The following is a 15,476-nucleotide window of genomic DNA, read 5'->3' on the forward strand; positions in this document are numbered from 1 at the left end:
GGGACCCGGCCGTGGGGAGGTGGGGTGGGTGGGAGGGAGTCACATGACTCTTAAAGGGCCCGCGGACTCGCCGAGCCTACGGTTTCTACTTTGCGAATGTCTCTTGACCCTTGCCGCCCACCGTCGGCGCGTGGACCCGGCGCGGTTGCTATAGGAACGAGGCGCGCTAAGGTGGCTGGGTCCAAAGGATTGGTGGTGACCAAAGAGGTCCAAACGTGCTTCCTAGCTAGGCGACGTCGCTGTGCATTGTGGGATGCCCGGAGGACTTCCGGGACTCCGGGCGGGGTTTCCGCTCCCGCCGGGAGGCGGCCCTCGTCTAGCAACAGTTGCCAGGACGGGGAAGCTATCGCTGGTCCCAGTTCTCCTTATCCCTATTCATAGCACCGGGGAGCGTCAGCGCTGCCAGGGGCCTTAGGGATCCGTCCTGGCCCAGCTCCTCCCGATCTTGAGGCTCACAGGGGGCAGGGGCTTTAAGGTCCAGAATCTAGGACCCCCAATTCTCGTTCACAGATCTCTTCCCCATCTTAGGCCAGATCCGGATTTAGTGAACACTAGGAACGGAGGTAGTGGTGGAGGGAGGGAGGCGAAGGGGCCTGGGGAGCCTGTGTCAATGAGGGATCCCTGGGGGATGGAAGGAAATGTTTCCTATCTTCTCTGTTTGTGTTGTTTGGTTTGCTTTTTTTTCCCCCTTTAAAAATCGTTTGCGGGTCTGGGAGTTTGGCCTAGTGGTTAAAGTGCTTGCCTAGCATGCATGAAGACCCGGGTTCGATTCCTCGGTACCACATACATACTAAAAAGCCAGAAGTGGTGCTGAGGCTCAAGTGGTAGAGAAAAGGCCTTGAGAAAGTCCAAGGACAGCGCTCAGGCCCTGAACTCAAATCCAGGACTGGCAAAAAAAGAAAAACTCGTTTGATTGATCATTAACCATTAATGTATGTTAACCTACTTTTTTCGGGGGTGCTGGTCCTGGAACTTGAACTCAGGGGCCTGTGTGCTGTCCTTGAGCTTTTGTGTTCATGGCTAGCATGCTACCATTTCAGCCATAGCTCCGATTCTAGCTCTTTGATGCTTACTAGGAGATAAGAATCACAGAATTTCCTGACAGGGATGTCTTTGAATTACCATCCTCAGATCTCAGCCTCCTTAAGTAGCTAGGATTACAGGTGTGAGCCACCAGTGCCTGGCTTCATACTGTTTTTTGTTATTGTTATTGTTTTTTGTTGTTTTATATTTTTTGCATGAATTGTCTGTTTCTTCTCCATGGACTGTAAGCTTCTAAGGACCAGGATTTCTTACCTATTTTTTTTTCATATCTACACAGATCTGCACAAATCTAGGGACATATGAGATGCCAATAAATATTTCAGGAAAAAAAAAGAGTCTTTGGTAGTGGTGGAGGTTAGATTGAGGACTCCATTGCTCTACTAGGCAAATGTTCTACCACTGAACTATACCTGAGTTCCCAAAACTAAAGTTTTGCTGCTCAAGTTGTTATAAACGATCAGTGCTGCATTTCTTTTTGATCAACTCAGATAGAAATCATGGGTAGGGGAGAGGCTGCTCCAGTTCTTCTATCTCTTATGGGTAATTGCAGGCTTCAGGATAGATGAATGTAGGCAAAATGGAAGTCAGCTCTGGTCTCTTCCTGTACTCCAGGGGACTTGAGGCCCTAGTGTTATGGTTCTCCATTGGCTATAGATGCACTGCTGTCAGCTGAGTTGTTACTTTCCTCCAATTGCTCCTGTCAGTTTTGCTTTGGTTTACTCAGCTTGATCTGCTGTCAGAACAGCTCCCACTTGGCCATGACTGCTTTTCTTATTTTTTTCATGTCATCTCTGATGAGGAAGACCATTGGAGCCTTCACTGGAACCTGATATAACATGTGGGGAAGGCAGATGGCTAGGGAGAAATAGTGGAGTTGAACTTCCACTTACATAGGGAGAATGAGCGGCTAGGAGGCCTGCACTAATCACCTACCCCCTCTCCCATGTTTGTACTATTTATTATGCAAGTGAAGGACTGTGTTTAGGCCAATCAGAGTTCTTTTGTTGGGCAGAAGTGCCACAGAAGCACCAATGGCAGTTTATGGCTGATGGTTTTCTGCTGAGCCAAAGCACCTTTCCAAAGTTGTAGCTTGGGAGGCTGAGATCCCAGAATGGCAGTTCTAAGTTATTCCAGAAAGAAAAGTACCGACGAGACTCTTCTCTGCAATTAGTCACCAAAAAACCAGAAGTGGAGTTATGGCTCCAAGTGGTAGAGTGCTAGCCTTGAGCAAAAGCGCTCAGGGACAGCTTCTAGACTGAGTTAAAGCCTCAACACACACACACACACACACACACACACACACACCAACACACAAAGTGTTAATAATGTTTGACTTCTGTCCCAGTGTCCCTGGAAGAGGTGAATTTCTACCATCTGTTTCAAAATAATTACATTTATGAAGATATGAGTGTTTGGACCCCCTAACAGACCAAACTAAGTCACTCATGCTAAAGATTCTGTTACCCAACCATCACTAAATTGAAATTTGGTTGTATATCTGAGGTTCTAATAAATTTAGCAAGATAACAGCCAAGTCCCAATACAGACCATTTTAACCAACATAAGTCTCTTCAATTTTAATTACCCTTTCCAGGAAAGTTAACTTTGAAATAATTCGCTTTTGGTTTCCTACCTTGCCTTTCTCAGTCCTGTGTCTGTGAAAATTAACCTGTCTGCAAGCTCATGGGACTTTCATTCTACTTTATGGAATAAAGGGTTGCTTGATTCTTAGAATCATGAGACAAATTAAGATTTTTTTTGCCAGTCATGGGTCTTGAACTCAGGGCCTGGACACTATCCTTGAGCTTTCTCAAGGCTAGTGCTCTACCCTTGAGCCACAGCACCACCCTAACTTTTCTCTGTATGTAGTACCAAGGAATTGAACCCAGGGTTTCATACATGCTAGTGGAGCACTCTACCACTAGGCCAAACTCCTGGCCCATAATTAAGATTTTTTTTTGCCAGTCCTGGGCTTAAGCTCAGGGCCTGAGTACTGTCCTTGGATTTTCTCAAGGCTAGAACTCTTACCGCTTAAGCCTCAGTACCACTTCTGGCTTTTTTCTATGTATGTGGTACTGAGGAATCGAACCCGGGTGTTTGTGCATGCTAGGCAAGCACTCTACCACTAGGCCAAACTCCTGGCCCCTAAGATCTTTTAATGTAGGTTTGCCCTTTGGCCTATTTTAAATTGGTTAGAGATAATATAATCAAGTTCTGATTTGAATCTGTTTCTGGCTGTTTTTACCCTGAGTCAGTTTCCATATCTGACAAATGAGAAAAGATGATTTCCCTGGTAGCAGGAATAACTGAAATGAAGAGCTGCTAACTACTATGCTGGGACTTCAAACTCAATACAGAAACACTTATTTTTGGAAGGTTGCTGAACAAAATTTGAGTTTAGAGGACTAGATTTTTGCCTATTCTTTTCCCTATGGGAGGTGCTAGGGTGAGAGAGGAGAAAGCAACTTTAGATTGAACCCTAGGTTAGGTTGGGGTTCATCTAGGAAACAGTCTCTAGATCATAGAACCGAGGAGGGGAGGAGACTCCTAAATGGGGCTAGGGGTGGTTGAAATGAGACGGGTACTCTAAGTCTCTAGGCATAACTTTCTCTCTCCCTTTTTTTTTTGCCAGTCCTGGGCTTGAACTCAGGGCCTGAGCCCTGTCCTTGGACTTTCTCAAGGCTAGAGCTCTACCACTTGAGCCTCAGCACCACTTCCAGCTTTTTTCTGTGAATGTGGTAACGAGGAATGGAACCGGGTCTTCGTGCAAGGTAGGCAAGCGCTCTACCACTAGGCCAAACTCCCGGCCCTAACTTTCTCTTTTGCTAGTAAAGTGAGCCCAGTAAAAGCAGAGGCGTCGAGAATCTTGGCCAGGAAGAGGTGACACAAATGCTAAAGTTGTGCATGCAAAAGAGGTGCGGCTTAAGGGCGTGACCAGGGGCCCGAAGATGACATAGAGGTGGGGTCTGGGGCAGAGGGGCAGGAAACTGACATGGGGCGTTCCACATGTTCCAGGGCGAGGGGCGGGGCCGTGGGGAGGGGGCGTGCCCTGAGGCCATGGAGGCGTGGCAGCGTGGAGGGCGTGGCGGCGTGGAGGGGCGTGTCCTTCAGGCTCCTCCAGGGCGAAGGGGCGGGGCAGTCCGGAGGGGGCGTGTCCTCCACGCTCCTTCAGGGCGAAGGGGCGGGGCAGTCCGGAGGGGGCGTGTCCTTCACGCTCCTCCAGGGTGAAGGGCGGGGCAGTCTGGAGGGGGCGGGTCCTCCAGGGCGAAGGGGCGGGGCAGTCCGGAGGGGCGGGGCCGTGACGCGGCGGGTCCTCTAGCTGAGTTACGGCTGGGGGTCAGGGCCGCTGGGGCCCGAAGGTTCCTTGGGAGGGATCGGGGCACAGGGGTGATGCAGAGGGCGGACCTGGGGCGCTGGCGGTGTCGGGTGGGCGTGGAACTTGAGGCAGGACCTGAGGAACGGGCAGGGCGTGCCAGAGGCCCGGAAGCGGACGGAATACGGGGCGCAGCCGCCTGCGGGCCATGGACGAAGGGGACCGGCAGCTCCTCCGGCGCTGCCGGGTGCGCCTGGTGGGCGAGCTGCAGGTGGCCTCGCTCTGGGACGCCCTGCTGAGTCGCGAGCTCTTCACGCCCGACATGATCGAGGACATCCAGGTGCGTCCCGCTGCGCGCGGCCTCCTCTCCCGACCCTGCACGGCCCCCTTCCGCCCCCGGCTCCCGGGCCCTGCCCCCCGCGTACCTCCCTCCGTCTCCCCCCTCCGCCATCTACCCCCTTGGTCCTCTCCTCCTCCCCGGCCCCGGGTCTCCGGCTCGGCGCGCAGACGTCCTGGCCTGGGGTGAGGATTGCCGGAGCCTTCGCGCGCCCCTCCGGCGCTGCACAGTCCCTACCCGCCCCTCTCTGGGAACCGCAGTGTGGGAGCTCGCACGCCTGGGACTCTGGCTGATTTTGCCTGGTTTGGCCCCTAATGGAGATCTTTCTGGTTTGGGGAGTAGCTGGGATTACAGACGAGAAGCCACCACCCCGCGTGAAGACTTTTTTTTTTGCCAGTCCTGGGCTTGAACTCAGGGCCTGGGCCCTGCCCTTGGGCTTTCTCAAGGCTAGAGTTCTTCCCCTTGAGCCTCAGCACCACTTAGGGATCGAACACAGTTCTTCATGCACTAGGCCTTGTTTTAAAGCACTTTAAGATCTTTAAACTACCAGACTCTTACCTTACCCCAGGTCTGTGAAGACCCAGATTATCTCCTCCCCTGAGGATCAGGCTGAAGGCCTTTGCCCTTAGCCTGGGGGCTCCAGCTTCTCCATTCATCCATCTATCCATCCATGTGGGAGTGGCCTGGCCCAATGAGGAAGTGATTAATTATTATTAATAATAATAAAGGAGTCTGGGATGCTTTCTATATGGAGACATGGAAGTGGTTTACACTGTAATCCCTGAAAGTCCCCTGGAAGGGTTCACAGTCCTCCCGCCCTGGGAGGTCCCAGAGGCATGTGCTGTAATGGGCTCCACTGCCGGGTTCCCTTCTCCAACCCAGGGTGGTCAGATGCCATCCTAGGGTTACCAGGTATTTCACAATTAAAAAGAGGCTGGACATCTTGATTTCCTTGTCTCCTTCTCTGACTTGTTAGCAACAACCCCAGCTCCTGTGGTGAACACCTGTAATCTTAGCTACTCAGGAGGCTGATATCCTTGGATTGAGGTTCGAAGCCAGCCCAGCAGAAAAGTCTGCGAGACTCTTATCTCCAATAAACTACTCAGAAAAAGCTGGAAGTGGTGCTGAGGTTCAAATGGTAGGAGCACTAGCCTTGAGCACAAAAAGGCTCAGGGACAGAACCTAAGCCCTTAGGTTCAAGCCCCAGAACAAGCAAAAGAAAAAACGTTAGCAAGATTTTTTTTTTTCAGTACTGAGGTTTGATTTTAGGGCATCATGCATGCTAGACAAGCACACTATGCTTGAGCTATATCTCAGGCTCCTAACAAAATATGCTGGTCAGGATGATGGAAGCCCATAATCTAGGAAGATAAAGATTGTGATGATTGCAGCGTGAGGCCAGCTAAGGGGAAAAAATAGCAAGACCTCATCTGAACAAACTAGCCAGGAATGGTTATGAAATCTCAAGATCAGTTTGGGAAAAAAAAAAAAAAGAGACCCAATCTGGATGAAAAATAGAACAAAAATGGATGGAGAGAAGGCTTAAGTGATAGACTTCAGTCAACTCAGAGTAGATGCTGAGTTCAAGCCCCCAAACCAAAAATAAAATGAAGTACAATGAAAAACTCCATTTCCTTCGTGTTCCCACATGCTCAGTGGCCACATGTGATGGACAGCTACCCTCAGTTCAGAGTATCTCCATCTTCAGGGAAAGTTCTGGAGAGGTTGCACATGAAATCCGTAGAGCCTGAATTTGTTCAGAGTGGGCTCTCCAGGAACAGGCAGCAGATACCCGAGTACTTCCTCCTGCGCCATCTTCCTCAATGGCCCCTACTCTGATGGCTGACACCTCAGGCCATTTGTTTACCTCCTGGGCATACAGTCAGTGTTCATGTTCTCTGCATTCTTTGTCTTGTCATTCTCAGCTTTGCGTCCTTCCTTCTGACCCTGCCTCCTGACCTGGCCATAGCGTCCTCCTGTCCATTGTTTTCCTCATGTGGGGAATGGGAACGTGCTTCTGTTTCTGTTTCTTTTTTTTTTTTTTTTTTTTTTTTTGCCAGTCCTGGGCTTGAGCTCAGGGCCTGAGCTTTGTTCTTAGGTTTTCTCAAGGCTAGAGCTCTACCACTTGAGCCACAGCACCACTTCTGGCATTTTTTTTCTATGTATGTGGTACCGAGGAATCAAACCCAAGTCTTCGTGCATGCTAGGCAAGCACTCTACCGCTAGGCCAAACTCCCGGCGCAGTTTCTTTTCTTTTGGAGGCAGAGCTGACTCCGTCACTTCCTTCTTAAAACTCTTTCCTTTCCCTCTTTTCCTTCTTGTGCTAGTCATAGAACTCACAGCCCTGTTTGCTGCAAGATTTTTGTGAGTACAGTGCTGGGTATGCAGTAGATGCCCTGAGATACTCATGGATAAATAAGCATAGTGAAAGGGGCCCTGCAGACCCACGTGCAGTGTACCCGCAGGTCTATTTCTGGCCACCTGGAAGCATAGGCTAGGTGCAGAAGTAGCTGAGTCAGGAGAGTCTGATCTTTCCCTACAGCGGGCAGGCTCCGGGAGCCGGCGGGACCAGGCCAGGCAGCTGGTTACAGATTTGGAGACCCGAGGAAAGCAGGCCCTTCCTCTGTTCATCTCCTGCTTAGAGGACACAGGCCAGGACACACTGGCCTCGTTCCTGCGAAGGAGTCGGCAGGCGGTGTCACCGGACCCTGAGGCCATCAGACCCCTGGACCTGGTGCCTGTGATCCTGGGACCAACTGGTGGCAAAGCAGAGGAACCGAGAGTAACAAAACGGGATCTGGGGCAGCCAGCCCCAGGCAAGCCCAGCCCCGTGGTGCTGGGGCCTGAGGGGCTCATGCCAGCTCAGCTCAGGCCAGAGGTTCTCAGACCAGAACCGCCCAGGCCAGTGGACATAGGTTCTGGAGGATTCCGTGATTTCTGTGAGTGTTGGGACATTGGTTGGTGGGTAACCAGGGGTACAGCCAGAAGTTAACTGGAAGTTAACTATAGTAGGCCTTCAGGAGTGAACTGGAACTGAAAATCCTCCTGAGTGCTGGGATTGCACGTGTCTCCATGACCACCCTTCCTTCCCAGCAAAGGCCTATTTTGGGGGCATTTGAGCATAGTTCGAACACAAGTCCATTTTCTCCCTCCCTCCCTCCCTTTTTCACTTTTGTTGGTCATGTGGCTTGAACTTGGCCTGGGCATTGTCTGTGAACTTTTTTTGCTCAAGGCTAATGCTCTGCTACTTTGAGCCATAGTGCCACTTCCAGTTATCTGGTGGTTAACTGGAGATGAGGGTTTCATGGACTTTCCTGCCTGTGCTGGCTTTGAACTACAATCCTCAGATCTCAGCTTCCTTGAGAAGCTAGAATTATAGGCTCCCAACCCCTCTCCCTTTCTTTTTCTTTTTCCTCTTCTTTCCTTTATCTCTCTCTTTCTTCTCCCCCCCTCTTTCTCTCTCTCTCTCCCTCTCTCCCTTTCCCTCCTTTCTTCCCTCCTCTTCTCATTCCATCTCTCAGTTGTTCTGGGTTTGAACTCAATACATAGCTGGCAAGCATTCTACCACTTGAGCTACGGACCCCAGCCTCAATGAGCATCCGGACAGCTCTTTTTATGGCCATATCCCTAGGCATCCATTTCTTTTAGAAATGGTTCAGAGGATGAGTGTGTTTTTAACTGTTGGAAATTTCTGGACCATTCTCCATCGGCCTGTGCTACTGATTCGCACCAGCAGAGCCTAGGGTCCTCAAGATCCTGAGCCTCGGTCATGTTGGGGTTGTCATAATCCCTTGGTCTTTCCCAGGGACACCATGACATTCACATTTCCGTTTTTCTGTGTTGCCAGGTGCTCAGGAGCGGTTGCAAGGAAACACGGATTTGGTGAGTCTTTGTGTGATTGGAGGCCAGTGGCTCTGGGCTTGACCCTCTCTTCCCCGTTCCCTTCCCTGAAGCTGCAGGAAGTAGAGGGAACCCTGCCTGGCTGAGGAATGGGGTGTGGCCCCCTCTATGGTGTGACCCCATGCAGGCTTGCTGGTGTAGATAGCTTCCTCCTCACCCTTCTTCAACTGGGAGGTCAGGGGCATTGGCTTAGCTGTGCCATCCACTCCAAACCAACTCACCTAGGATCCTCCCACCCTGCGCCATCTCACCCGTGCTCCCCAACGGACCTGGGGACAAAACCACATCCTCAGCCAGGCACTGGTGGCTCACGCCTGTAGTCCTAGCTACTCAGGAGGTTGAGATCTGAGGATCGCAGTTCAAAGCCCTCCTGGGCAAGAAAGTCTGTGAGGCTCTTATCTCCAGTTAACCACCAGAAAACGGGAAGTGGTGCTGTGGCTCAATGTGGTAGAGTAGCCTTGAGTAGAAGAGCTCAGGGACAGTGCTCAGGCCCAGAGTTGAAGTCCCACCACCAATAAAAAACCAAAACGTCCTACGTGGTCTCCCTCTTGTCAAAGGGAATATATAGAGTGTCAAGAACCACAACAAGAACAGGCCTCTGCGAGGAAGCCTAGGGCCTGACCTGGGGACCAGGCCTGCCAGACCCACATGCTCTGGAGGCCGGCCATGCAAGATCACCATGCTCTTGCCAGCTGAGGCCACTCTGCTGGCTTATCAGGCTCTCTCGCTCTCTCTCTCTCTCTTTCTCTCTCTCTCTCTCTCTTCTCTCTCTCTCTCTCTCTCTCTCTCTCTCTCTCTCTCTCTCTCTCTTTCTCTCTCTCTCTCTCTTTCTCTCTCCCTCCCTCCCTCTCTCTCTCTCTTTCTGTCTCTCTCTGTCTCTCTCTCTGTCTCTCTCTCCCTCCCTCCCTCCCTCCCTCCCTCCTCTCTATTTCCTTTCTGTCTCTTTCTCTCTCCTCTCCTTCCCTCATTTTTTCAATGGGGCTTGAACACAAAGCCTGGATGTTGTCCCTGAGGTTTTTGTTTTTTTTTTTTGCCAGTCCTGAGGCTTGAACTAGGGCCTGAGCACTGTCCTTGGTCTTTCTCAAGGCTAGCTCTCTACCACTTGAGCCACAGCCCCACTTCTGGCTTTTTCTCTATATATGGTACCAAGCAATCGAACCTGGGTCTTCGTGTATGCTAGGCAAGCACTCTACCACTAGGCCAAACCCTTGGCCTCAGCTTCCCCCGCCCCTTGGTCATGGGACTTGAACTTGGGGTCTGGGTGCTGTCCCTGAGCTGTTTTGCTCAAGGCTAGCATTCTACCACTTTGATTTTCTGGTGGTTACTTAGGGATAAGAGTCTCACAGATTTTCCTGCTTGGCTGGCTTTGAACTAGGATCCTCAGATCTCAGTAGGAGTAGGTAGGATTACAGGCGTGAGCCACCAGCACTCAGCCTCCTGAGCTGCTTTTTACTCAAGGCTCGCACTCTACCCCTTGAGCACAATTCCACTCGTGGCTTCTTTTGGTGGTTAAGTGTAGGTAAGAATCCCATGCACATCCCTCACTTCAAACTGAGATCCTCAGATCTCAGACTTCTCCGTAGCTAGGATTACAGGCATGAGCCATTGGTGCCTGACTTTGGACGTTGGATTTTTAAGCCAGTGGCTCCACTGCTGAATGCTGTGACAGGATGCAGCACTCTCCAGAGAAGCTGGGCCGCTGGCATTCACCCAGCCACCACATGGGCTCTTGGACCTGTTGGGACCGGTAGTAGGAGGCAGACCTCTGTCTCCTGCCCCATCTTTCTAGACTCTGGCAGGAGAGAGCCAGAACCTGAGGAGTGCGGCGAAGCCCTCCTCTCCTCTTGTTTACAGTGTGTCTACTCGCACAGGCATACGTCCTGGACGCGGACCCCTGTGGCCACTGTCTCATTGTCAACAACGTCAACTTCAGTCCTGCCTCGGGGCACCGCCCTCGCACCGGCTCCCATGTGGACTGTGAGAGGCTGCAGCACCGCTTCCGCCAGCTGCACTTTGCTGTGGAGGTCAAGTGCGACCTGCCTGCCAAGGTACAGTCCCTGTCCACCTGGGACATGGCAGGCGGATGGGCCAAGGCCTCCAAGGACCCGAAAGCAGGCTGGCTCTCCCAAAAGCCTTCACATCTGGAGCACTGGGGGAGCCCACCTGGCCCAGCGGTTCCAGGTTCAGGCAGCAGACCAGTGAAGGAGGGTGTGAGGACTGGCTCTGTACTGCCTGCTGTGACCTCCTGTGCCTCAGTTTCCCTGATGGGGTTGTTGGGATTAGATGAACACTATGCCCAGACACATACCTTTCCCTGAGAGCAGTGCTTTTACGATGATTCTGATGATGGTGACTTAGAGGCTGGCCCCTAGGGGCTGTGTAAGGCCTCAGGGTGGCAGCCCCTCTGTCACCTTTCCTAGCAAATGGTCCAGGCATTGATGGAGCTGGCGCAGCGGGACCACCGCGCTCTGGACTGCTGTGTGGTGGTCATCCTATCTCATGGCTGTCAGGTAGGAGTCTGCCTCCCCCCGCCCCTACCCTTCCCCTGGCCCTGGTCTGCTGCCCTGGGAGGGTACCCAGGAGTCCATACCTCCTTAAGACCATGGTGTGGCTGTGGGGTCCTCTCCGCCTCCTGCTGTTTCCTCAGGCCCTGTCTGGCTTTCTGCCTCACTGCAGAGGACAGGTCTGGAGAGGCCAGATCTGCTCACTGAGCTCCCCCAGCGCTATGCACATAGGCATTGTCAGCTGTCCCTGCCCCATGTCCTGCCCTGTGTCACATGTACAGGGCCCTGCCCAGGGCCTTCTGACAGCTTGGCTCCCATGATGCCTCTGGACAGGAGGCTGGCTTCCTGTCCTGGGTCTCCTTGTATAACCTGGGCTGTTGGGCTTTCAGGCCAGCCACCGGCAGTTCCCTGGTGCTGTCTATGGCACAGATGGACAGACTGTGTCCGTGGAGAAGATTGTGAACATCTTCAATGGGACCCACTGCCCTGGCCTGCGCGGAAAGCCTAAACTCTTCTTCATCCAGGCCTGCGGTGGGGGTAAGTGGCTCTCAGCCCCCCCAACCTCCTCTGTACCCACTAACTCACCTCACTGTCATATGACAGCCCCTCTCCACCTAGCGAAAGCAGGCCTGGCCTTGTCAGCTGTGCAGTGGCATTATGGGCTTGTTGTCCCTGGCAACTTCAACTTAGAGAATATGTGTGTGTGTGTGTGTGTGTGTGTGTGTGTGTGTGTGTGTGTGTGTCCGTCCATCCGTCCCCGTCCACATGTACATATACACTTATGCCAAAACTGAGGCCTGACCTCAGGCCTCATAGTCTCACTTGTCTTTTTTGTTCAAGGCTGGTTCTCTGCTACTTGAGCCACACTTGTGGCTTTTTACTGGTTCATTGGAGAGTCTCTCAAAGCCACACAGGCTTTAATCCTAGCTACGAGGAGGCTGAGATCTGAGGATGGAGGTTCAAACCCAAAACCCAGCCCAGGCACAAAAAAACAACGAGATTCTTATCTCCAATTAATCACTAGAAAATGGAAGTGGGGGACCAGGAGTTTGGCCTAGTGGTAGAGTGCTTGCCTAGCATGCACAAAGATCTGGGTTCGATTCCTCAGTACCACATACATAGAAAAAAGCTGGAAATGGTGCTGAGGCTCAAGTGGTAGAGCTCTAGCCTTGAGAAAGTCCAAGAACAGTGCTTAGGCCCTGAGCCCAAGCCCAGGACTGGCAAAAATAAATAAATAAATAAAAATTTAAAAAAAAAAAGGGAAGTGGGGCTGTGACTTCAGGGGTAGGAGCGTGGTCTTGAGCTAAAGAGCTCAGGGACAGCACCCAGGCCAAATTCAAGCCCCATGACCCACAAAATAACATAAATAAATAAATAAAAATAATTTTTTTTTTCCATTCCTGGGGCTTGAGCTCAAGGCCTGAGCACTGTCCTTTGGGCTTTCTCAAGGCTAGAGCTCTACCCTTGAGCCACAGCACCATTTTTGGCATTTACTATGTCTGTGGTACTGAGGAGTGGAACCCAGGGCTTCATCATGCTAGGTGAACACTTTGCCACTAGGCTACACTCCTGGCCACTGTAGCTAAATTTTACTGTAGTATGAGTGTCTGTCGAGGACCAGTTAGGAAGTATTCCTTCCTCTTTAACTGGGAAAGTTTTAAGGATTGGTGTTAATTTTCCTTCGAGCATTTGGTAGCACTCATGGGAAGGCCTCTTCTTTATTAGAGAAAACCCCGTTTTGCAGTGTCACATGTTGGTTTCTGCCTCTCACAGAGCAGAAGGATCATGGCTTTGAGGTGGACCTCAGTTCTCCCAAGGACAGGGGGTGCAGCGGCAGCCCTGAGCCTGATGCTGCCCCATTCCGGGAGGACGTGAGGACGTTGGACCAGCTGGATGCTGTGTCAAGTTTGCCCACTCCCAGTGACATCCTCGTGTCCTACTCCACCTTCCCCGGTAAGCTCCTGCAGCCGCCCTCCAGGCAGCTCCTGTCACGTCCTGCTGTGCCCCTTGGCTTCCTTGCCTGAGCCCGCAGTCTCCCCTGGCAGCCTCTTTCAGGGAGTGGGCAGTGCAGTTTAGGGAGTCCCAACGCTTGGCACGTGTGCCTCCTCTGCCTCCCCTCCCTCTGCCCTGGCTCACCTGTCTCCCGGGTAGGAAAGAAGGAAGGAACGACTTCCCTTTTGCTTTGGGTGAGAGCTGTGGCTCCTTGGCTGGTAAAATGGGAGCCCCAGCTAAAGTCTGGAGTGTGAATCAGGTCCCGAGCTCTCCCGGGGCGGCTCTCCAGCGGTCAGTGTTCTCCTCTTGAAGGTTTTGTCTCCTGGAGGAACACCGAGAGAGGCTCGTGGTACATAGAGACACTGGATAGCGTCCTGGAGCAGTGGGCTCGCTCTGAAGACCTGCAGTCCCTCCTGCTCAGGGTGAGTCCCCATCCTCCCCAGGGGATGTAGTTAGGATTGCAGTTGTGAGCCACCGGTGCCCTGCTAAAGCTGGTTTTTTTTTTGGGGGGGGGGAATGGGGGCTTGAACTTTGGGCCTGGGCACTGTCCCTGAGCTCTTCAGCTCAAGGCTACCGCCCCACCCTTGAGCCACAGCCCCACTTCCTATTTTCTAGAGGTTAATTGGAGTCTCGTCCTTTTTGTGCCCGAGCTGGCTTTGAACTTTGATCCTCAAATCTCAGCCTTTTGAGTAGCTAGGATTACAAGTGTGAGCCACTATGCCCCACTATAACTTTTTTTTTTTTTGCCAGTCCTGGGCTTGAACTCAGGGCCTGAGCACTGTCCTTGGACTTTCTCAAGGCTAGAGCTCTACCACTTGAGCCCCAGCACCACTTCCGGCTTTTTTTCTATGTATGTGGTACTGAGGAATTGAACCCGGGTCTTGGTGTATGCTAGGCAAGCACTCTACCACTAGGCCAAACTCCTGGCTCCTAAAACTGTTTTTTAAAGGGCACATTTAGTGGTCCGCTCTCTCTCTCATTACTTGCTTCTGGGAGGAAGTTTGAACTCTAGCCCCTCTGTTGTTGTGCTTGCAGGTCGCAAATGCTGTTTCAGAGCGAGGGATTTACAAACAGATTCCAGGTTGTTTCAATTTCCTCCGGAAAAAACTTTTCTTCAAAACTTAACCAGCCTGGGACCACTCATCCTGCCTTGTTCATCTCAGAAACTTTCCTGTTCTGGGAAGCTGAGACTATTCAGCGTTAGTGATCTTGTAGCTTGTGGGGTCCATGCCCTCCCTCCTGGCTGCAGAAGTGTCTTGAGCTTCCCAGCTGGGGTTAGAGGTGTGGAACGCAGCCACCACCGTGGATGCCCTGTGCACACTCCCCTCCGGCGTGGGAGCTGTGTCCGCAGAGAACCACCTTCCTGCTGACAAACCAGCAACCGCACCGCAGTCCTGAACAGCTGGGATTCCCAATGCAGTTTCAAAGGTGTTTAACTTTCCCTTTCTCAAATTATTTGAAATAATAAATCTGAAGTGATTCTGGATTTTTTTTTTTGTTGCCTGTTTTACTCCATTTTGCTCCTGCTTTGTTCTTCCAAATACTAGAGGCGCGCGTGTGTGTATGTGAATTTTTTGTTGTTGTTGGCATTGTCCTTGAGCTCTTTGGCTCAAGGCCACAGCCCTACCCCTTGGGCCACAGTGCCCTTCTTGTTTTCTGGTGGTTAAATGGAGATGAGTCTCATGAACTGCAATCCTCAGATCTCAGCCTCCTGAGTAGCAAGGATTTCAGGCGTGAGCCACCACACTCAGCTCTTTTTTTTTTTTTTTTTTTTTTGCCAGACCTTTGGCTTAAACTCAGTGCCCAGGCACTGACTCTGAGCTTTTTGCTTAAGGGTGGCACTCTGCCACTTGAGCCACAGTGCCATTTCTGGCTTCTTCTGTATATGTGGTACTAAGGAATTGAACCCCGGGCTTCATGAATGCAAGGCAAGAACTCTACCACTAGGCCACACTGGCCCCAGTATGTGATGTTTTTCTTTTAAACTTAGGGCCTGGATGCTGGTCTTCTATCACTTGAGCCACAGCTCTGCTTCCAGTATTTTACTGTTTCATTGGAAATAAGAGCCTTGTGGACTTTCCTGCCTGGATTGGCTTCAAACTACAATTCTTAGATTGCAGGTCTCTTTCCTGAAGAGCTAGGGTAACAGGCATGAGCCACTGGCACCTGGCTTTCTTCTCCTCCTGCCCCCGCCCTCCACTTCTTTGTTCATGCAGCATAGGACATGAAGCTCAGAGATTTTGACCTCTTTTCCAGGTCCAGGGTAACACACTGATTCAGTGGAGGATGCCAGGCCCAAGCCTGGGTCTCCATGATCCCAGCCCCTACCCCTATGTGTCTTCCCTGTGGGCTTTGTTCCAGACTGCAGGGAAAGCTGCCCAAGGAT

General features: G+C 51.7%; 1 protein-coding gene across 1 annotated transcript; it reads left to right on the forward strand.

The window, feature by feature from the left end:
* The first annotated feature begins 4,392 nt into the window (after window positions 1–4,392).
* Casp9 (caspase 9) lies at window positions 4,393–14,298 on the forward strand. The gene is made up of 9 exons (XM_090335764.1): window positions 4,393–4,697; window positions 7,237–7,633; window positions 8,542–8,576; window positions 10,466–10,642; window positions 11,015–11,104; window positions 11,488–11,635; window positions 12,872–13,051; window positions 13,403–13,512; window positions 14,126–14,298. Exons 1-9 carry the CDS (start codon window positions 4,566–4,568, stop codon window positions 14,213–14,215), a joined length of 1,359 nt encoding a protein of 452 aa, XP_090191890.1. The 5' UTR covers window positions 4,393–4,565; the 3' UTR covers window positions 14,216–14,298.
* Window positions 14,299–15,476: the final 1,178 nt, after the last annotated feature.

The sequence above is a fragment of the Megascapheus bottae genome, chromosome 6, assembly GCF_031878675.1.
Source record: "Megascapheus bottae isolate mThoBot1 chromosome 6, mThoBot2.hap1, whole genome shotgun sequence".
Taxonomy (NCBI): domain Eukaryota; kingdom Metazoa; phylum Chordata; class Mammalia; order Rodentia; family Geomyidae; genus Megascapheus; species Megascapheus bottae.